Source organism: Aquarana catesbeiana, linkage group LG11, assembly GCF_042186555.1.
Source record: "Aquarana catesbeiana isolate 2022-GZ linkage group LG11, ASM4218655v1, whole genome shotgun sequence".
Lineage (NCBI taxonomy): Eukaryota > Metazoa > Chordata > Amphibia > Anura > Ranidae > Aquarana > Aquarana catesbeiana.
This window is the reverse complement of record NC_133334.1, coordinates 264,546,382-264,569,238: the sequence shown is the minus strand read 5'-3', so window position 1 is coordinate 264,569,238 and position 22,857 is coordinate 264,546,382. Positions and strand designations below refer to the sequence as shown.

At 46.5% G+C, this 22,857-nt stretch overlaps 2 protein-coding genes across 2 annotated transcripts in view; one reads left to right on the top strand and one right to left on the bottom strand.

Moving 5' to 3' along the window:
- The window catches only part of CEP89 (centrosomal protein 89), a 138,731-nt gene extending 123,507 nt beyond the window's left edge, over positions 1-15,224 (bottom strand). Inside the window, exons 1-6 of the mRNA XM_073605785.1 lie at positions 14,997-15,224; positions 13,774-13,880; positions 10,916-11,068; positions 10,551-10,740; positions 8,438-8,540; positions 3,946-4,035 (exon numbers count right to left, since the gene is read on the bottom strand). Of these exons, the coding sequence (XP_073461886.1) occupies positions 3,946-4,035; positions 8,438-8,540; positions 10,551-10,740; positions 10,916-11,068; positions 13,774-13,880; positions 14,997-15,035 (682 nt within the window). The 5' untranslated portion in view covers positions 15,036-15,224. The remainder of the gene's footprint in view (positions 1-3,945; positions 4,036-8,437; positions 8,541-10,550; positions 10,741-10,915; positions 11,069-13,773; positions 13,881-14,996) is intronic.
- Positions 15,225-15,226: 2 nt separating this feature from the next.
- On the top strand, positions 15,227-22,857 carry FAAP24 (FA core complex associated protein 24). Its single transcript, XM_073605795.1, has 5 exons — positions 15,227-15,383; positions 18,967-19,115; positions 19,400-19,539; positions 21,244-21,396; positions 22,310-22,857. Exons 2-5 carry the CDS (start codon positions 19,004-19,006, stop codon positions 22,556-22,558), a joined length of 654 nt encoding a protein of 217 aa, XP_073461896.1. The 5' UTR covers positions 15,227-15,383; positions 18,967-19,003; the 3' UTR covers positions 22,559-22,857.

Here is a 22,857-nt window from a genome sequence, read left to right as displayed (position 1 = left end):
AATTGTCCTGTCTAACAGTTCACTTTAAAAACAGGGGTTGTTTTCACATATTTGCAAATACATGCGTAAGCTGCAGAGGCTGCGACAAGGGACCCCAGTATTATCTGCAGTCCTAACTTGGGTGTGCCTGGAGGGAGCCCACTCCTCCTTAAAGACACAGGGGCGCCTTGGACACCCAGCAAATAGCACAATGACAGCAAAGGTGTCCAGTGCGCCCCCTTACCAAATAACCAACAGCACAAACGGCACAAACGGCGACTGCTCCAACCTTTAACTGGCCTTAACAGCAAGGAGCACATGCAAGAGCGACACCATTGTGCTATGTGCTGTGTGTCCCTGTGCCTTTAGGAGGAGTGGGCTCTCTCCAGGCAAACCTGCCCTCAATCTATCCATTATTATATATGTGCTCTGTGACGGGAGTCACTTTGGGTGGGGGGTCCATGGAACCCAGCATCCCTTTGGAGAGGATGGGAAACGCTTGTTTCAGCTCCCCTTGCCCCACTTATGTCCAAGTCATACCTGTGTCTATTGGGGGAACAGGGTGACCGAGAAAGTGATGGACAACTACTTAATGGACACTGAGAATGTGGTTTAGATTGCTTCAGATAGGACAGTAATATTTATCCACAATATCTCCCAGGAAATATATAAAGACTCTTCCTGGTTCCTTGAGACTAAGGTCTTGAGACTAAGGTCTTCACCTGTATACCCCAGGGATGGTGGGCAGTCGGCCCAGAACTCCAACAGCATGACGGAGTGAGCCCAGCCACCCTGCCGTCTCTCCAGGGGCTGAAAGGACTCCAGGGAGAAGGACAGTCCGCATGTCTCCCACATGTTCTATGAGAGAGGCAGAGGTTGGCTGGGTGAGTAATGATCTGTTTGAGACAATTTATTTGGGGTACTGTGTGGGTACAGGCTTTGGGGAGGACTGGAACTACAGAATAACTTCAAAGTCAACCCATCTGGGGTCTCCTTCTGTGTTAGTCTTCTGCCGAAGGGGGAGAGATGTGACGGGAGTCACTTTGGGTGGGTGTCCGTGGAACCCATAATCCCTTGGAGAGGTTGGGAAACCCTTGTTTCAGCTCCTCATGCACCTTTTATGTCTAAGTTACCCTGTGTCTATTAGGGGCACAGGGTGACCGAGAAAGTGATGCAACTACTTAATGGACACTGAGATTGTGGTTTGGATTACTTCAGATGGGACAGTAATATTTATCCACAATATCTCCCAGGAAATATATAAAAACACTATTCCTTATTGGTTGGTTCTGAACTATACATGTTAAATGAAAGAGCTGGTCACATTGGCCTCTGTTCAATGTAGGAGCCAGACAGTCTGCTACTGGGGTCTCCTGCTATTGTCTGAAGATGTTCTGTGTTTACACTTATTTTAATGTGTATTGTATCTTCTGAGCTTGAAGTCGGCAAGTCTGACCTGCAATGAGACCTCAAGGTCATCCAGGTGGCTAAGTAACGTAATGTTTATAGTATATGTTGGTTGTTGTAATTATGTTTCTGGTTATAGTTTGTATTGTTAGGGTAATATGATCAGAAGGGGATGTCCTCCTGTGGGATATAAAAGTATGTGTTTAAGTTTCAAATAAAGTGTGTTCCAGTTTTGTAACTGAGCTAGTCTCGCCTGGTTCTTGGTTGCAATATGTGACTGTAATATCTAATATCTGAAGGTGCAAATTGGAGGAAACAGTGTACTGACGGAAGCACTCAAGCAGAGTGTGGAAAGGGGCACCGTTACATACTCCTACTATGGATGCTCTCAAAATGTATAGAGTTAGGACTGCGGATAATACTGGGGTACTTTGTGGGGCCTCTGCAGCTTAGGCATGTATTTGCAAATGTGCGCAAACTAAACCCCTGTTTTTAACATAAACTGTTAGACAGGACAATTTGGTTTAGTGCAGGCTGGCTGGTACGTGAGCTGGGAATTTTTATTTGTTTTTGTTTGACATGCGTTGCATGTCAATGTGCTCTTTGCTGTTAAGGCCAGTTATAGATTGGGGCAGTTGACGTTTGTTTGTACCGAGTAATCTATCCTCTGGACTGCTCAGTATGGGGGGGGGGGGGGGGGTCAGCCCTTCAACTTGCCCATGTTGCTGCCGCGTGACATAAACACTTCCTATTGACTGTCCAGCTGCCAGAACTTGAGTCTCCAAAAGATTGCAGCAGCATAGCCATGTCACAACAAGGGGTGGCAAGAAGAATGGTTGTTGGCTGGCATGGACTGCAGAGCTTTAAAACAAGCTGCTAACAGGTCTTCTACAAGTTTCTCTTAGTGCTAAAACCTAATGATATCTGTTTAAAGTGACAGTCTACACTAAAGCTATACTTAAAGCAATATTAAAGCCTTGTTTTTAAAAAAAATAACAAACGTTTCATACTTACCTGCTCTGTGCAATGGTTTTGCACAGAACAGCCCCGATCCGCCTCTTTGCGGGTCACATGCCGGCACACCTGGCTCCTCCCTTCTGCCGGGTGTCCCACAGCAAGCAGCTTCCTCTAGGGGCACCCAAGCAGGCGCACTCCCAAGCCACGGCACTGTGTGTCCATTCACACACAGAGCCCTGCCCCCTCCGTCTCCTGATTGGCTCACTGGCTGTGATGGACAGTAGCGGGAGCCAATGGATATAAAAGTATGTGTCTAACTTTCAAATAAAGTGTGTTCCAGTTCTGTAACCCAGCTAGTCTCGGCTGGTTCTTGGTTGCAATATGTGGCTGTAAAATCTAATATCTGAAGGTGCAGACTGGAGGAAACAGTGTACTGACGGAAGCACTCAAACGGAGTGTGGAAAGGCTCCAATGGCTCCCGCTGCATCCAAAAGCCAATAAGGAGTGCGAGTCCCCTGAGAGGCAAGGCCCTCATGGACATCACTGGATCGAGAGGGAGCTTGGGTGAGTATTAGGGGGGCGGCCGCACACAGAAGGTTTTTTACCTTCATGCATATGCATGAAGGTAAAAAAAAACTTGTGCCTTTACAACAACTTTAACTCTACTTTTCCGCTTTGCTGTACAGGTAAGCTTATAATAAGAATTATTGTATCTTCTAAACAACCTAAAGCGGTGCCCATTAGTAGATAGTGATGTCGGCTTCATCCGATGATGTCACTTGCGCATGGGCAATATCTCTGCATTCACAGCACACTGCCTGTGCCATGATAGCATTGAGCACAGTGACGCAGTGGGGCCTCCCATTCGCAGGAGTGATGTCATCACAGCTGGCCAATCAAGTGGCCGGAGAGCATGAAACCAGAAGACATACCTTGAGCGCGACAGCTGGGGGGGGGGGGGGGGGGGTTAATTTGTCAGGTCTGTCATAATGTGCTAATATGCGGCACATACTAGCATATTATAGCATTAACCACCTGGGGACCATTTAAAAAAATAAAGCGTGGTTTAATACTACTTTAAGGGTACTTTCACACTAGGGCAGTGCCGGCGTTAGCGGTAAAGCGCTGCTAGTTCTAGCGGCGCTTTACCACTTTTAACCCCCGCTAGCGGATGAAGAAACGGTTAAAAGCGCCCGTGTTGTAGCGTTGCCGAAGCGCTTTGCAGGCGCTTCGGCAGCGCTGCCCATTCATTTCAATGGGCAGGGCATTTTGGGAGCAGTGTATACCATCCCAAAGATGCTGCTTGCAGGACTTTTTTTTCCCGTCCTGCAAGCGCTCCACCCCAGTGTGAAAGCACTTGGTCTTTCACACTGGGGAGGCATGAGAGGCGTTTATCAGGCACTATTTTTAGCGCTAAGACACCTGAAAAGAGCCTTAGTGTGAAAGTAGCTTAAAATTGCCAAAATTGGAGCTGAAAATTGCTTTAAAAAGCTGTCTGGAGCATTCTAAAAGCTTTCCAAGTAGGTTGTAAACGCCTGCTGTACATAATGATTTTAAACTAGATAAAGTCCACGTGAACAAGGCCTAAGAAAGACAAGCTACCTGATCTGACCACTTCGGTCAATTGAGATCTCCTGGTTGTTGAAAACGGCCCAGGTATTGTAGGCTCTGCAACAGGATCAACCTTGGAGTCTGCATAAAACAAAAATGAAGCTTCATCAGATCTGTCTATTCAAGACTTCAAGAAATAGCATGCGAACGATAAAAAGATGGGCACAGGCGTTACACAGTATATGGATTTCTTCATATCAATCTGACAACTGCTCCTTTACTCAGGAACACCTGTATACTATGGACCTGACATGTCCTTGCCGAAGTAACCGCAGTGCTGAAGTGTAAGGACCTGGTAGTGTCTGCAAGTACCTGCATTAGTTTCCAGATTGATCCTTGTATCTCTACAGAGCCTCCCGGATTCCATGTCCAGGCTGTACCTAATATCATCTTCTGCTCAAGTTTACACCTCGTCCCTCCTGGTAAAAACTCAGTCTTGCTATCCAACTGTATACATTTTTGACAGCCTCTCAGTCAGATGTCTTAAAGCCCAACTTAAAGTGGTTGTACACCCTTTACAACCACTTTAACCTACAGGTAAGCCTAGATTAAAGCTTACCTGTAGGTGCTTGAAATATCTCCCAGACCTGCACGGTCTAGGAGATATATGCAAATTGCCGTAAGGCGATTTCTTCTGCGCATGCAGAGTTAGGAAGGGCACGCTGTGACGTTTCTAGCTCGGGTCATGTCGTTAAAGGCGGCTCCCCAGCGCATGCGCAGGAGTGACGTCACGCAACTCCGGCCAGTCACAGAGCCGGAGTTCGCAGCCTCGGAAGGAAGAGGGGTGAAGAATGGACGCTCGCTACTAGCGAGGAAGACGGGGACATCGCGGGCTTCTCCTGCAGGTAAGTGTCACATAATGGGCTACTATGCAATGCATAAGTAGCCCATTATGCTTTACCTTTGCAGGGAAACAAAGAGGAAGTAACACCCATCAGGGTTTATTTTATCTTTAAAAAGTTGCAATAGAGCCAACCACACTGCAAGAGTTAAGCTGGCTACACACTATACAATTTTCTTGTACAACTTTCATTTAGAGTTGCCAAAACCATATAATATGAGGCCAAACCTAAAACACTTTCAAATTGTATGCAATCAGGCAGGCCCTTGCACTTCATAGTTGAAGGGAAATCTAAAGGAAATTGAACAACAAAAATTGTATACTGTGTATCCAGCTTAAAAGGAGTTGTAAAGGCACAAGGTTTTTTTACCTTAATGCATTCTATATATTAAGATAAAAAAAACCCTCTGTGTGCAGCAGCCTCCCCAGCACCCCCTAATTACTTACCTGAGTCCCTTCTCTCTCCAGTGATGTCCACGAGTTCGGGACACTCCTCCTGATTGGCTGACACACAGCAGCGGCGCCATTGGCTCCCGTAGCTTTCAAAGTCAGTCAGCCAATCAGGGTAGAAAGGGGGTAGGGCCAGGTCGGGGCTCCGTGTCTGAATGGATACACGGAGCTCTGACTCGGCTCCGGTGCCCCCATAGAAAGCTGCTGGCTATGGGGGCACTCGATAGGAAGGAGGGGCCAGGAGCAGCAAAGAGAAGAGGAGGATCCGGGCTACTCTGTGCAAAACCAACTACACGGAGGAGGTATGACATGTTTGTTATTTTTTTTAACGAGACTTTACAATCACTTTAAGATGCATGTTAAGTCTAGGGGGGATAAAGGAGGAGGCTGTATTTTTTTACCTTCTCCTCACTCCAGCAGGCTCCCTCCATCTGCTCATCTGCTACCCCCACACAGCCTCCTCATACCGCCCCTGCATTGTACATGATGATATAGAGGAACCACCGCAGCCCAGAGCTTTGGGGAGAAGAGAACATCATTGGAGCCTGTTGTAGCGGGTAGTCAGGTACGTAATGCAGCCTCTCGTTTTAACCCCCTACTGAGCATTCACCCTTTTTTTTTTTGTGCCTAGAGTTAGGCTTTAACGTTTATGGAAACTCAAACAATGAGCTTTTATTTGTTCCCTTTTGGTCTGTTAAAGTGGACCCCAGAAATTGATTATAGAACATCTAGAATTGTTAATTGCGCCTAAGCAGTTCACTGGAAAATCTACATTAGGTCTACAAACTCCTTCTGAAAAATAGCAGTGCACTTCCTGATATGCCTAGGCACTCCTGTGCGTACAGACTTATAGCTGTATATCTGCAGTGTGAGATCTAAGGCACGGCTGCCTCTAATTGCTGAACTCGGTAGACTTGGTGATGTCACTACTATGCTGCTCACTGTTCTCCATGCTGGAGGTCCTGACATAAAGGCAGGAAAACCCCGTCTCTACCAAGATGGCAGCCTCCACACAGAAACAGCGCAAGACAAGATGCGGTAAGCCAGCAATGGGGATAGATCAGCCGCAGGGAGACCACAGGCAATACTGGTGACTAGTCTGCCTGCTTTTTTTTTTTTTTTTGGGTACAGCTTCCAGAATTCAGATCTTCTTTAGATATACCATGCAAAGCATTTTCTCCCCCTATCTGTTCCATAAGTACTTTCCTGTGTCCTGTGCAACGATATCTCAAGCAATGTTATCAACCGGTGTGTTACTACTGCAGAACACCTCCCCTTATGTTATGTCCCAGGGAGACAATGCTGCTCCTCCATAGATACAGCACAGTGAGTAAGCATTGTCACCCTAGGACAGGAATTTTGGGGGGGAAATCACCCGGTATATAAAAAGAAAAAAGCCTGAAGAAATTAGAAAATAGAAATGCAGCCTCCACATCTATGGACTTGTAAGCTGCATTATATTTTATCTATATAGGTTTTAATCTATTTTAAACCAGACAAGATTCTTACAAAAGCGACAAAGTCCCTCCCTATGTGACAACAAAATCGAGTATTTTGTATAATGTAACTGTGTTTGAGAACTAAAAATAATGCAACCAGTACAGACTGAAAGATTCAGAAGAAGATTTAGCACTAGGAGGTCACGAGAAGAGTTTAGTCATAAATCAGTGTATTATTTGTTTTGTCCTGACCGGTGCGTTGCGATTAGTCTGGTAGATAAAAATTTCCATGACGGAATAATGGCAATGTACGCCAAAGATCCAACAAAAAAATGTGTGATCTCATTCGTGCTAATGTACACTACAACGCTACCTGATCATTGTATCTGTGATCAATGTTTCTGTTTTAAAGGCAAACTTTTTTTTTTTATCTTAATAGTATGCAGATAAAGATAAAGCTAAAAAACCTTCTGTGTGTAGCAGCCTCCCCAGCACCCCCTAATTACTTACCTGTTCCCCATCTCTCTCCAGCGATGTCCACAAGTTTCTTAGCCGTCTGGGACTCTCCTCCTGATTGGCTAAGAAACAGCAGCAGCGCCATTGGTTCCAAAGTCAGTTAGCCAATCAGAAGAGAGAGGGGGCGGGGCCGGGTTGGGCCTCCGTGTCTGAATGGACACACAGAGCTGTGACTCGGCTCGGGTGCCTCCAAAGCAACCTCCTTGCTAATTTATATATATATATATATATATATATATATATATATATATATATATACACATACATACACACACACATTATATATAGGGGACGCGCATGCGCGCAGCTTGATTACACACGGCAGGGGCCGCGGACCCGATATCTGCCGGCACCCACTGATCATCCTGCAGAGAGAGATTGGCATTTTGCCCATGTAATCAAGACAGATAGCCATTCTGACAGGAGGGAAGAATCTAAATTTGTGTCCCTGAAAAAGCACCTCACACAGTGTAGCAACACACTGGTTGGGCACACAGTTAAACCTTTAAATCGCCCCTGATATTAACTATTAACCCCTTCCCTGCCAGTGTCATTAGTACAGTGACCGTACATATTTTTAGCACTGATCATTGTATTAGTGTCACTGGTCTCCAAAAAGCGCCAGTGTCCGAATGTCCGCTGCAATATCGCAGTCTCACTATAAGTCTCTGTTCGCCACCATTACTAGTAAAAAAAAAAAATACAAAAATAAAATAAAAATGAATAAAATTATCCCATAGTTTGCAGACGCTATAACTTTTGCACAAACCAATCAACAGACACTTATTGTGTTTTTTTTTTTTTTTTACCAAAAATATGTAGCAGAATACATATTGGCCTAAATTGATGAAGAAGTTTGATTTTTTCTATTTTTTTTCATTAGATATGTTTTATATCAGAAAGTAAAAAATATTGTTTGGTTTTTTTCAAAGTTGTCGGTCTTTTTTGTTTATAGCGCAAAAATTAAAGACCACAGAGGTGATCAAATAGCAACAAAAGAAAAAATCTATTTGTGGGGGAAAAAAAAAAAAAAAAAAAGGACATCAATTTTGCTTAGGTACAGCGCCTCACGACCGCGCAATTGTCAGTTAAAGTAATGCAGTGCCGTATTGCAAAACATGGCCTGGTTATGAAGGGGGGTAAATTTTCTGGAGTTCAAGTGTTTAATATGCCATCTCCAACAGACCCACACCCTCACCATTTCTGTATCCCTTTATATGCCGAAAAAAAAAAATACCTTCTCTGGGAGAATGATCTGAAAACGCTTGATAATTGTCAACATCAGAAGAAGTAGCTCCGCTGCCATCAATTTCCTCCTGCTCTGGAGAGGCTGCAGGTCTCTATAGAGATGGAAAAGGTAGAAGATAATGTTCATTCTCCTCTTTTATACAGTCCCCGTGTTCCACGGTGATTTGAAATAGCGAATACAGTAGATAACAATGCAGATCATAGCTGGAGAAAAAGCAGAATGGAGACAAAAGCAGCTTACAAAGCTTGGGTAACTAGAATTTAACAGAAAATAATTGTACTAAGCGAGTCCTCAAGCTTTTCTCTAGTGTTACACTGGTAACTTCTTCAGCATTGTTCAGGTTTGCTGCATTTGGAAAGGCAGGGAAATTCTAGAATAAGGGCTCGTTCACATGGGTGTACTAGAGCAACAGTCCCCAAACTTTTCGGCACCGGGGACCGGCTTCATGAAAGAAAATTGTGCCAAGGACCGGGGGGGGAGGGGGGGGGGGGGAATTGTACTGACAAGCATTTTTTCGTGGGGGAGGGGGAGCAGAGGAGCGGAGGAGGAGGACACGGACGGGAGAGCGGAGAAGGACACGGACGGGAGAGCGGAGAAGGACACGGACGGGAGAGCGGAGAAGGACACGGACGGGAGAGCGGAGGAGGACACGGACGGGAGAGCGGAGGAGGACACGGACGGGAGAGCGGAGGAGGACACGGACAGGAGAGCGGAGGAGGACACGGACGGGAGAGCGGGGGAGGACACGGACGGGAGAGCGGAGGAGGACACGGACGGGAGAGCGGAGGAGGACACGGACGGGAGAGCGGAGGAGGACACGGACGGGAGAGCGGAGGAGGACACGGACGGGAGAGCGGAGGAGGACACGGACGGGAGAGCGGAGGAGGACACGGACGGGAGAGCGGAGGAGGACACGGACGGGAGAGCGGAGGAGGACACGGACGGGAGAGCGGAGGAGGACACGGACGGGAGAGCGGAGGAGGACACGGACGGGAGAGCGGAGGAGGACACGGACGGGAGAGCGGAGGAGGACACGGACGGGAGAGCGGAGGAGGACACGGACGGGAGAGCGGAGGAGGACACGGACGGGAGAGGAAAAAGGACACGGACGGGGAGAGGAAAAAGGACACGGACGGGGAGAGGAAAAAGGACACGGACGGGGAGAGGAAAAGGGACACGGACGGGGAGAGGAAAAGGGACACGGACGAGGAGAGGAAAAAGGACACGGACGGGGAGAGGAAAAAGGACACGGACGGGGAAAGGAAAAAGGACACGGACGGGGAAAGGAAAAAGGACACGGACGGGGAAAGGAAAAAGGACACGGACGGGGAGAGGAAAAAGGACACGGACGGGGAGAGGAAAAAGGACACGGACGGGGAGAGGAAAAAGGACACGGACGGGGAGAGGAAAAAGGACACGGACGGGGAGAGGAAAAAGGACACGGACGGGGAGAGGAAAAAGGACACGGACGGGGAGAGGAAAAGGACACCGAGGGGGAGAGGAGTAGGACACAGAGCCCTCCCCTCCGCACCGCATCCCTGACTGCCCAGGTATTGGATTAGGCATCGGAGCATTTACTTGTATGCCATGCATACTAGCACATTATGCCTTTACTTTGCAGGCAAGGAAAAAGAAGAAAAAACTCTCAGGTTTAATCTTTACATATGTTTACGTGGCTCTAGAAAGAGTGTACATGGAAAACGTTGGTAAGTGGTGATATTGCCTGAATGCGTAGGCTTTACATTGAAATCGAGACTCATCAGACCACGCAACGTTCTTCCAATCTTCTATTGTCCAATTTTGGTGAGCCTGTGCAATTTGTAGCCTCAGTTTCCTGTTCTTAGCTGTCAGGAGTGGCACCCGATGTGGTGTTCTGCTGCTGTAGCCCATCTGCTTCAAGGTTCCATGTGTTTTGCGTTCAGAGATGATATTCTGCATACCTTGGGTGTAACGAGTGGATATTTGAATTGCCTTTCTATTATCTCAAACCAGTCCCTGGGACATGCCGGAAATTAAAATCGATGGGTTTACTTCCGCTTTAAATGTAACCTGTAGTGTAGACAGAGAACATTAAAAAAAAAAAAAAAATCAGTGATCTCACCTGTCTACCCTTGTGAGGAAGAGCGTAAATTGGCTCAACTGCCACATTTCCATCTCTCCTAGGTGACGCTTGCTGAACAAATTGCTTTTCAATTTCTGACATTTGCTCCTCTGTGCCATCATCATCATCAAACTCTGACATTATAGAAAAACTCTGCTTGTTCCGATTGGCGTAGGCCTTCCAATTTTGTCTGAAATAAAATGTAGCCATTATCAGACACATATGTGACACATAACCCTACGAGAGCCATAGTCAATGGACACCTTGACCCACCAACTGGACTAAAATATTCCCGATTTCTCACCCCCATCATGGAAAGCACTGGATCTAATTTCCAGGACAAAAAGAAGAGGGTCACGACTTACGCTAGTCCGAGCTCTGAGGCCGAAGCGTAGGGTTCGATCTGGCTCCTTTCATCAATGCACACGCTGTCAGAATAAGACCTTTGGCGAGGCTGCGGTATGGCAACTGTGCGACCGGTTAAGGAGGTCATCAAAACAGCAGCAGCAAGAGCGGACCTAAACAAATTATAGGAAGTTCTGTTTATACACAAATACTTCAATTGTACATGACAAACCTTCCAATAGGGACCGGCAACAACTGTCCAAGAGGGGATTCTCTGTCACTTTGTAGGGATTTCCTTTCACTTCCTGTTGGGTCCCTGGGACAGGAAGTGAAGACAAACTCCCCAACAGGACACAGACATTTAAAGTGGAAGTAAACCCTTGTATCATTTTCAGCCAAGGAAGCTGCCATCTTTGCCTCTGTTTGATCTTCAACTGCCATGATGCTGCACATGTGATCAGTTATGACACCAGCATTTGGATGGTTTGACAGTTTGGTTGAGAACACAAGCAAATGTGACAGTTCCATTGGGAATGAAACTGTTTTTTAAAATGTAAAATCGATGGGTTTACTTCCGCTTTACACAATTTCTTTTTTTTTTTTTTTTTTTTTTTAACTGAACACATTTTTTTAACCCTTCCCTACTATATATTATATATATAAAAGGTTTTTTTTGGCTTTAGATAAGCTTTAAACTGTTGAACTATGATTCCATCCAATGGTTTGATAAAATTCAGAAACAGGGTGCCTATTAAATGTTGAAGAACTGCAAGTCCTTAACCACTTCAGTACCGGGCCTATTCTGGCACTTCTCTCCTACATGTAAAAATCATCATTTTTTTTTTTTTGCTAGAAAATTACTCAGAACCCCCACACATTATATATGTTTTTTTTAGCAGACACCCTAGGGAATAAAATGGCGGTCATTGCAACCTTTTATCTTGCACGGTATTTGCGCAATCATTTTTCAAACGCTTTTTTTTTTTAAAAAAAAAAAACGGTTTCATGAATTAAAAAATAACAAAACAAAAGTTAGCCCAATGTTTTTGTATAATGTGAAAGATGATATTACGCCAAGTAAATAGATACCCAACATGTCACGCTTTAAAATTGCGCACACTCATATAATGGTGCCAAACTTCGGTACTTAAAAATCTCCATAGGCGACTATTTGAAAATGTTCACGGGCTACCAGTTTAGAGTTACAGAGGAGTTCTAGTGCTAGAATTGTTGCACACGCTGTAACGCACGCGGCAATACCTCACATGTGTGGTTTGAACAACGTTTACATATGTGGGTGGGACTTAAACGTGCGTTCGCTTCTGAACGCGAGCTACCGGGGACAGGGGCGTTTAAAATTTTTTTTTTTTTATTATTATTTTACTTAATTTTTTTTATTTTTGCACTTTTTTTACATTTTTTTTTTTTTGATCACTTTTATTCCTATTACAAGGAATGTAAACATCCCTTGTAATAGGAACCTATAGTGACAGGTCCTCTTTATGGAGAGATGCGAGGTCAATAAGACCCCACATCTCTCCTCCAGGCTGGAAAGCATGAGATCGAGCAAAAAAATTCACCAATCTCATGCTGACAGCCGCGATCGCGGCTTTATTTACTTCCGGGAACCCGGGTGTGACGTTACGACGGTCATAGAGATGAGTGGTGACCATTTGGTCACCGGAAATCTCTATCGTCGTCATCCAGCGGCGGACCATTCTTTCTCCGGGCCCCCCCGATGGCACGGGAGAGCCTGGAGAAGTACCGGATGGCAGCGGGGGGGGGTGTTTGGAGTCCCCTCCCGTCGCCTATAAGAACGATCAAGCGGCGGAACTGCCGCTATGATCAATCTTATCGTGCACAGAATCGCCAACTGCAAAGAATGATATCTGAATGATGCCTGTAGCTGCAGGCATCATTCAGATATCCACACTCAAAGTCAAGGACGTCATATGACGCCCTCAGTATTGAAGTGGTTAACAGGAGTCACAGGCTGTCCAAATATACTCACCTGTGAAAACTATTTTCTGGAAAATGTTGTTTCAAAGCATAAGATTGATTATGCCCCCCTAACACACCCCTACCCCTCCACAGATGCATACTAACCTCTATCTGATGACGATTGTTACAGTGGGGTTGATTTACTAAAACTGGAGAGTGAAAAATCTGGTGCAGCTGTGCATGGTAACCAATCATGGTAACGCCATTAAAACGCCCGCAGCGTTGAGGTAATTTTACCGATAGCGCCCAAAAAACGCGGTAAAAATGCAGTAATAGTGCTAAGGCGTTTTTGAAGCGTTTCAGTGTGAAAGGGCTCTAAAACACACCTGATTGGCTCCTTATGCTGTTTCTCTTTCCCCCAGTCTGTGCTCTGCTGTACAAGGAGGCCAATGCCAGGTCACATTCATTTACTTACACTGGTTGTATTAAAAATACACAAGTAATGATGTATTAATGAAAAAAGAGCTGCAATAATTTGTGTCTTAGATCTACCAACGTCCAATGTAGTATAAGACTGCCTGACTGGATTTAAACTGAACAGATCAGTCACATTGCTTCGTTTTTGGAAGATCTAAGGGAAATTGTACAATCAGATGGTAATGTGTGTGGTCAGACTTGTACCTTCCCGGCTGATAATCTAGTCATACATTGCCAAATTCGTGGCACGCCCCCTTAGATGACAATTACTACCATCCCCTGCCTGGTACGAGGGTGTCAATAGATCACCTGTCAGAACCAGTATGAAGAAGTGGGTGGAGCCAGAAGAAGAAACATTAAGGAAGGTAATAAGGAGTACATAAGGCATCAGAGAACACACAGAGGAATGTGATAGAGGAGAAGGAGAACCTGAGCGGTGCAGAGACTCGCTCACACCTACCTGGGTCTCTCTGGAGAGGGGTTTGGGCTGCGGGGAGGAGGGGTGCGAGGAACGGCGGAGCGGGGGGCTACGGTGGCTGCAGGGATGAGGCCATGAGCAATGTGCTTCTAAGCAAGGAAGACAAATCAGCAGTCAGTGTCATCACAGAACATCATTAACTTCAGAGATCAATATAAGAACATGTCAGTGAGGAGTCACATCATTACATGTCACTGTATATGGTCAGTGTACAGAAAAACCAGGAGCTTTCCATAGGGAACTATATATTCCAGCAGTTTTGGGAGTACTACTCCCAGCATATCTGCTGGAAAACTACAACCACGTGTCTTATCATTCTCTGGTGGAGAACTATAACTCCCAGCATGTCCTGCCAGTCTCTGGAGAACTATAACTCCCAGCATGTCCTTCCAGTCTCTGGAGAACTATAACTCCCAGCATGTCCTACCAGTCTCTGGGGAGAACTATAACTCCCAGCAGGTTCTGCCAGTCTCTGGGGAGAACTATAACTCCCAGCATGTCCTACCAGTCTCTGAGGGAGAACTATAACTCCCAGCATGTCCTACCAGTCTCTGGGGAGAACTATAACTCCCAGCATGTCCTACCAGTCTCTGGGGAGAACTATAACTCCCAGCAGGTTCTGCCAGTCTCTGGGGAGAACTATAACTCCCAGCATGTCCTACCAGTCTCTGAGGGAGAACTATAACTCCCAGCATGTCCTACCAGTCTCTGGGGAGAACTATAACTCCCAGCATGTCCTGCCAGTCTCTGAGGGAGAACTATAACTCCCAGCATGTCCTGCCAGTCTCTGAGGGAGAACTATAACTCCCAGCATGTCCCGCCAGTCTCTGGAGAACTATAACTCCCAGCATGTCCCGCCAGTCTCTGGGGAGAACTATAACTCCCAGCACGTCCTGCCAGTCTCTGAGGGAGAACTATAACTCCCAGCATGTCCTGCCAGTCTCTGAGGGAGAACTATAACTCCCAGCATGCCCTGCCAGTCTCTGAGGGAGAACTATAACTCCCAGAATGTCCCGCCAGTCTCTGGAGAACTATAACTCCCAGCATGTCCCGCCAGTCTCTGGGGAGAACTATAACTCCCAGCACGTCCTGCCAGTCTCTGAGGGAGAACTATAACTCCCAGCATGTCCTGCCAGTCTCTGAGGGAGAACTATAACTCCCAGCATGTCTCCTATGACCGGGCCTGTCAGGGGAGTCACACTCACAAACTGGTTTGCTTCTCTCCTCCTGAATGGGAAGGACATGTCGCCGCGATCCCTCAGGGTTTCTCCTTCTCACAGCCCCTCTTCCTCCTTCAATTACTTCAACCACCGAATTCTACCGCCACGTGACCGCCGGCGTCCAATCCGATCAATCGCTGGCCGCATTCCCACCAATCGGCGCTCGCCCCCTCCCGTCGCCCCTGGCAACCCTGTGCGTCTTCCACAGAAGGAAACCGGTCATGGGGGCGTGGAGAGGGAAGTCCCTCCACGGGGATCAGAAAGCGGCTCTCATTGGGTTACTGGAGTTGAGCTACAGCGGCTGCTCCTCCAACCAGCGATGTGGGGAGAAAAAGCTGCGCGTGGAGGAGCGCGAGGCGCGGGAGAGTCCAGGTGGGGAAAAAGATACAATGTATACATATTATAGCGGGGAAGGCGGCTCCTCATTGGCTGTATATTACTAATAATACACTGAGCGGGGAGGGCTCCATATTGGCTGCATATTATTATTACACTGAGCGGGGAGGGCTCCTCATTGGATGTATATTATTATTATTATTACACTGAGCGGGGAGGGCTCCTCATTGGCTGTATATTATTATTACACTGATCGGGAAGGGGCCTCTTCATTGGATGTATATTATTATTATTATTACACTGAGCGGGAAGGGGCCTCCTCATTGGCTGTATATTATTATTATTACACTGAGCGGGGAGGGGCCTCTTCATTGGCTGTATATTATTATTATTATTACACTGAGCGGGGAGGGGCCTCTTCATTGGCTGTATATTATTATTATTATTACACTGAGCGGGGAGGGGCCTCTTCATTGGCTGTATATTATTATTATTATTACACTGAGCGGGGAGGGGCCTCTTCATTGGCTGTATATTATTATTATTATTACACTGAGCGGGGAGGGGCCTCTTCATTGGCTGTATATTATTATTATTATTACACTGAGCGGGGAGGGGCCTCTTCATTGGCTGTATATTATTATTATTATTACACTGAGCGGGGAGGGGCCTCCTCATTGGCTGTATATTATTATTATTACACTGAGCGGGGAGGGGCCTCTTCATTGGCTGTATATTATTATTATTATTACACTGAGCGGGGAGGGGCCTCTTCATTGGCTGTATATTATTATTATTATTACACTGAGCGGGGAGGGGCCTCCTCATTGGCTGTATATTATTATTACACTGAGCGGGGAGGGGCTTCCTTATTGGCTGTATATTATTATTATTATTACACTGAGCAGGGAGGGGCCTCTTCATTGGATGTATATTATTACAATGAGCAGGGAGGCCCTCTGCATGTAGATTGGGGGGGCACCCATGTGCCCTGCAAAAAGGAAAAAAAAAAAAAACCCTGGAAGACAAAGGCATAATGAGCTAGTATGCATAGCATACTAGCTCATTATGAATTACTTACCTGAGATCGAAGCCCCCGCAGCCGTCCTCGTACACGGCTCCAGCATGCGCGCGGGAGCCGCCGGCAACAGCACACTCACTGAAGCAACAGCAGGTACCTGCCATTGCTTCAGTGCGCATGTGCCGATGACGTCGGCACACGCAAATACAGGGGATATCTCCTAGACCATTGAGGTTTAGGAGATATCCAGGGTAGCTACAGGTAAGCCTAATTATAGGCTTACCTGTAGCTAAAAGTGTGTTGTAAGGGTTTATAACCACTTTAAAGTTTATATACGGGTAAAGGCAGGCGTCCCAATACTTTTGGTAATGTAGTGTATTAATGTGTGTGTGATAATGCAACACACCACATTGGTCTGTCCATAATAGTTCAAAGCATGTATGTATACATGTATAACAGTGTAAATTTGCTGTCCCCTCAAAATAACTCAATACACAGCCATTAATGTCTAAACCGCTGGCAACAAAAGTGAGTACACCCCTAAGTGAAAATGTCCATATGTGACTCGTTACTGTTACAAGGTCTCAGGTGTGAATGGGGAGCAGGTGTGTTAAAGGCGGAGCTCCGCCGAAATTTTTTTTTTTTTAAAAGTCAGCAGCTACAAATACTGCAGCTGCTGACTTTTAAAACATGGACACTTACCTGTCCAGGGCGCCCGTGATGTCGGCACCCGAGGCCAAACCGTCTCTCCATCCTCGGGTGCTGCCGCCTCCATCTTCGGTAAGGGAATCGGGAAGTGAAGCCGTGCAGCTTCACTTCCCGGTTCCCTACTGCGCATGCGCGAGTCGCGCAGCGCAATACGGATGGTCCCTGCTGTCTCTGGGACCCGTGTGTTTCCCAGCAGGCAGCGGGGAGGGAGCAGGAAGTGGCATAAATAACCGCAGATTCTGCGGCTATCTATGCCGGAAGTGGGTACAGATACCTGTAATATACAGGTATCTGTACTCCCCTCCCCCCTGAAAGGTGCCAACTGTGTCACCGGAGGGGGGAGGAATCTGATGAGTGGAAGTTCCACTTTTGGGTGGAACTCCACTTTAAATTTGGTGTTATCGCTCTCACTCTCTCATACTGGTCACTGGAAGTTCAACATGGGAGCTCATGGCAAAGAACGATCTGGGGACCTAAAAAAAAAAATTGATGCTCTACATAAAGATGGCCTAGGCTATAAGAAGATTGCCAAGACCCTGAAACTGAGCTGCAGCACGGTGGCCAAGACCATACAGCGGTTTCCACTCAGATAAGGCCTCGCCATGGTCGACCAAAGAAGTTGAGTGCACGTGCTAAGTGTCATATCCGGTGTGAAAGTGGTCTAAGGACATGGATTACTGGAACCATGTCCTGTGGTCTGATGAGACCAAGATAAACCTATTTGGTTCAGATGGTGTCAAGCGTGTGTGGCGGCAACCAGGTGAGGAGTACAAAGACAAGTGTGTCTTGCCTACAGTCAAGCATGGTGGTGGGAGTGTCATGGTCTGGGGCTGCATGAGTGCTGCCGGCACTGGGGAGCTACAGTTCATTGAGGGAACCATGAATGCCAACATGTACTGTGACATACTGAAGCAGAGCATGATCCCCTCCCTTCAGAGACTGGGCCGCAGGGCAGTATTCCAACGTGATAATGACCCCAAACACACCTCCAAGACGACCACTGCATTGCTAAAGAAGCTGAGGGTAAAGGTGATGGACTGGCCAAGCATGTCTCCAGACCTAAACCCTATTGAGCATCTGTGGGACATCCTCAAACAGAAGGTGGAGGAGCGCAAGGTCTCTAACATCCACCAGCTCCGTGATGCCGTCATGGAGGAGTGGAAGAGGACTTCAGTGGCAACCTGTGAAGCTCTGGTGAACTCCATACCCAAGAGGGTTAAGGCAGTGCTGGAAAATAATGGTGGCCACACAAAATATTGACACTTTGGGCCCAATTTGGACATTTTCACTTAGGGGTGTACTTATCTTTGCCAGCGGTTTAGACATTAATGACTGTGTGTTGAGTTATTTTGAGGGGACAGCAAATTTACACTGTTATACAAGCTGTACACTCACTACTTTACATTGTAGCAAAGTGTCATTTCTTCAGTGTTGTCACATGAAAAGATAGAAGAAAATATTTTCAAAAATGTGAGGGGTGTACTCACTTTTGTGAGATACTGTATCTCCTAAACTTGCACCGTTTAGGAGATATTTATACTGCGTCAATTACGTAATCGGCGCATGCGCTCTGAAGTAATGGCTGCCTATGCCATTTCTTCTGGGCCTGTGCCATGACCGGCGGCTCCTGCGAGCTGGAGTGACGTCATCACGGCTCTGGCCAATCCCAGTGGCGGAGCCCGCGGACTCGGGAAGAATCACCGGGGAAGATGCCGGCCGTGTCAGCGGCCGCGCACGGCTTTGTTGTAAGGTAAGTATTTCATAATGAGCTAGTATGTGATGCATACTAGCACATTATGCCTTTGTGTTGCAGGGTTTTTTTTTTTATTTCTTCATGGGGGTTTACAATCGTTTTAAGGGGATGTTTAATCTTTTGTTGCTCTCTCCCAGGATGGCTCCATGCCTTGTAAGAGATAGAAGCATGTAAATGGCAACACAGGAGGGTACACCAATCAGAGCTGGCGCTGCCGCCGTTCCCTACGGTCATGTAATCGGGAGCGAGAAGTGGAGGGGGAGCGCTCTGGCTCAGTTATTACAAGGTGAGATGGACACTGATAATGAGATCCTTCAGAGAGACTTTTATACAGACAAATGATGGATATAAAGTTTTGCAAACAAATAAAATGTGTAAAATGTAATAATAAAGTACAAGATCTGCCATTCCTGGATATGATAAACCATGTGGCAGCCAAATGCGTCACTTCGATCGTTACTGAGCACAAACATTCTTACATTCGATCTGTTGTGGATCAGTCAAATTTAATCTGAGGAAATGGGAACATTGTGTGGATCTGTTCATCTCTTCAACATTATCCTCCTGCAGGTAAAATAAAACTGATGTTTGAGGACGGTCTGGGGCTGGTAGATTTCCACCTTTCCGATAGAGTCTGCATCCTCTACATATCGGAGGCAGACCTGGTGTCAGGAAATGCCTTTAAAAGACGTCTTGTCCGATTTCGCAAAGTAAGTGATTGACATTTTCCAATGATTTACCTGACCACTGTTTTATTAATATGAATAAAAATAATAGTTATTCTGTTTTAGTTTTATTATTTTATTATGTATTATTATTATTAGGTAGATTTTATTCTCATTCTGAGCTGCTCCTTTGGGACGGGAGGTGAAAAGAATTGGACAAATGGCAAAAATATCCTGTCGGGGTTTTTAATCCTTTCTACTCCATATCTAGAAAGAAAAATGTAGTTGCATACAATTTAAAGTGATATTAAAGGTGTTTTTAAATAAAAAACAAAAAAAAAAAGTCATACTTACCTGCTCTGTGTAATGGTTTTGCACAGAGCAGCCCCAATACTCTTCTTTTTGGGCGATCCTGGCTCCTCCCCCTTGACCAGTGCCCCCAGTAGCAAGCTGCTTGCTGTGGGGCACTGGTGCGTTCTCGCTCCCGAGCCCCATGCCATGCCTCCATAAGACACTGCACATTGGCTTACTGGCTGTGATTGACAGCAGTGGGAGCCAATGGCCTCTGCTGCTGCTGTGTCTCTGCCAATAAGGGGAGAGAAACCCGAGGCTCCCGTGCACATCGCTGGATCGAGATGGGACTCAGGTGAGTATTAGGGGGGCTGTGGGGGGGTGCAGCACACAGAATGTTTTTTACCTCCATGCATAGAATGCAAACCTTCAGCATTTAGAACCACTGTGAGCTGGACAGTCCCTCCGCACAGATGCTTACTTATTTCTTCAGATGCTGGGCCCTTCCACATTGTCTACATCTTGGGGGGTAAAGATCTTCTAGCATTGAATAGACTTGAATAGGGTGTACCTGTACAGCAGTAACATCCAATAGTCTATGGGGCATTAGTGCATGTGCTTCACAGTACTAGATGTTTAATGCCTGAGATGTAGGCAGTGTGGGAGGCTCCTTATAAAGGGAATCAGCACAGGGATGGTGGGAACCCCCTCATAATGGGCACAGCACATACATGTTACCAACAGAGTCCCTGAGAGATAGTGGAGACTATCAGGGGGTTATTGGGGCATTAGTGCATGTGCTTCACAGTACTAGATGTTTAATGCCTGGGGGTGTAGGCAATGTGGGAGGCTCCTCATATTGGGCAAAGTAGGTGTGCAGACCCTGCAAACTTGGCTGAGGGATCTTGGAAACCCCTGAAATTGGCACAGCAGGTGTGCAGACCTAGGGACTTGGCACAGAGATGGTGGGAACCCCTCATAATGAGCACAGCAGGTGTGCAGACCTAGGGACTTGGCACAGAGATGGTGGGAACCCCTCATAATGAGCACAGCAGGTGTGCAGACCCGGGGACTTGGCACAAGGATGGTGGGAAACCCCTCATTATGGACACAGTGGGTGTGCAGACCTAGAGACTTGGCACAAGGGTGGTGGAAAACCCCTCATTATGGACACAGTGGGTGTGCAGACCTAGGGACTTGACACAGGGTTGGTGTGAACCCCTCATGATGAGCACAGCAGGTGTGCAAACCCAGGAACTCAGCAAAGGGATGGTGGAAACCCCTCTTAAAGGGCACAGCAGGTGTACAGACCCAATAACTTGGCACAGAGATGATGGGAACCCCTCACAATGGGCTATCAGGTGGGTTAACTATCCACCATTCACTGAAATCTCTATCCTGGGTGATGTGAACCTCTAAATCTTAATGCCTGCTCCTTCTCTCATTATGTTTTGGAAGGTCAGTAACCTGAAAGGTGTGGTCATCGTGGAGAGAACACGGATCAGTGAGCAGTACTTTCCTCCAGTGCAGAACTTTGTGGTTCTTGAACTCGGCATGTCGTTAATTCCGGTCGCCAGTCAGAGCGAAGCAGCACAGCTTATCCTTTGTTTGGTAAGTAACAAAACACTATACCAGTGCCAGCGACAGGGAGCTTCTGTTCACAAGTTCTGGTTCCCCCCCCGAAGTCTGTTTGGAAACTGACACTTCCAGGAGTGACTCTGGTGACATGGAGGTCAGAGGAAGCAACCAGTGAGAGCTGTGGGGGCCCCAGGAGTTCCCAGAAGTGTCTATTCTGCTGTTAGCAGATTTAGGGGGGTGCGGACATGTGATCGGAGCTGTGCTCAGTAGTATAGGCAGTGGAAAAGGTGAGCTTTTAGTCTTCTTTTTCAGATAACAGAGGTTGCATTATTTACTTTTTATGAGAGGGGCATTTCAATTAACTTTTTAAATCCAATCTCTGTGCAAAATAGGAAATTCCAACTATGTTTTCCTTTTAAAACCTTCCTAAGTCCGTATCAATTTGCCTAAGTCTGCCATTACCTGACCATCCGCTGCTCGTCACCACACTCCCGTTTGGAGCCTTTGGAACTTTATGAGGACCCCAGTGAAGGACCCAGTGGGAGTTGTCCATGTCACCAGGCAGCCATGTGGGTACCTGAAGAAGGACCTTGAGAATGAGAAAGCTAGAAGACGTGGGACCTGGTGCATCATGTGACCACAGATTTATGTTATCTGTGACATCACCACACCTCTGTGGAGTCTTCGGAAACCCCACAAAGACCCCACCGTAGGACTCAGTGGGAGTTGTCCATGTCACCAGGTAGCCATGTGGGTAACTGGAAAAGGGCCCCACCACTCTGTAGTGAAGAAGCTAAAAGACTTGGGACCCAGTGGATCACGTGACCACGGATTTAAGTAAGTATTTGGAGTACGCAGCTTAGTTGTGTTTTTTTTTTTTTTTTGATGGTGGTGGGGAGGGAGGTTGTTGACCAGATCTGAGCTCTAATATTTCGGCTTCCTACAGGTTCACGAATGGAGCAGAGAGGGTGGCAGTAATCCATTTACTGGTAAGAAGCATTCCAGCCTCCTTGATGGTGCCGTCCTGCAGAGCGTGCAAAGGATTCCGGGAGTGGGCCGGGTGAAAGCTCAGCAACTCCTCCAGACATTTCCCAGCCTCCAGGAGCTCTCCAGTGCCTCACTCGCCGAGTTAGAAGCTGTGGTGGGGAAAGGGATGGCCGGCAACATCCACAAATTCTTTACCAAAACAACGTGACCCAACCGTACAAGGTATTCATGGTAGTTACCAATCAGAAACATGACAGCAGAAAACAGGATGATGGAAGTCTGTCATCTTGGCCAATGTCTGCCTTTAAATCTGAGACTCTTCAAGATCACCGAACTTTATTTTTTACAGGGCATGGACAAATGAAAGAACACTATGTAATGAATTAGAACATATCCATTTACCAAACTAGTGGCCCAGTGAATGTCTTCATTATCTGTGGGTTGGGTTTTCTATACTTTCTCATCAATCACATTTGCACTTTGAAGAATAAAAGGAAAACTACTGTA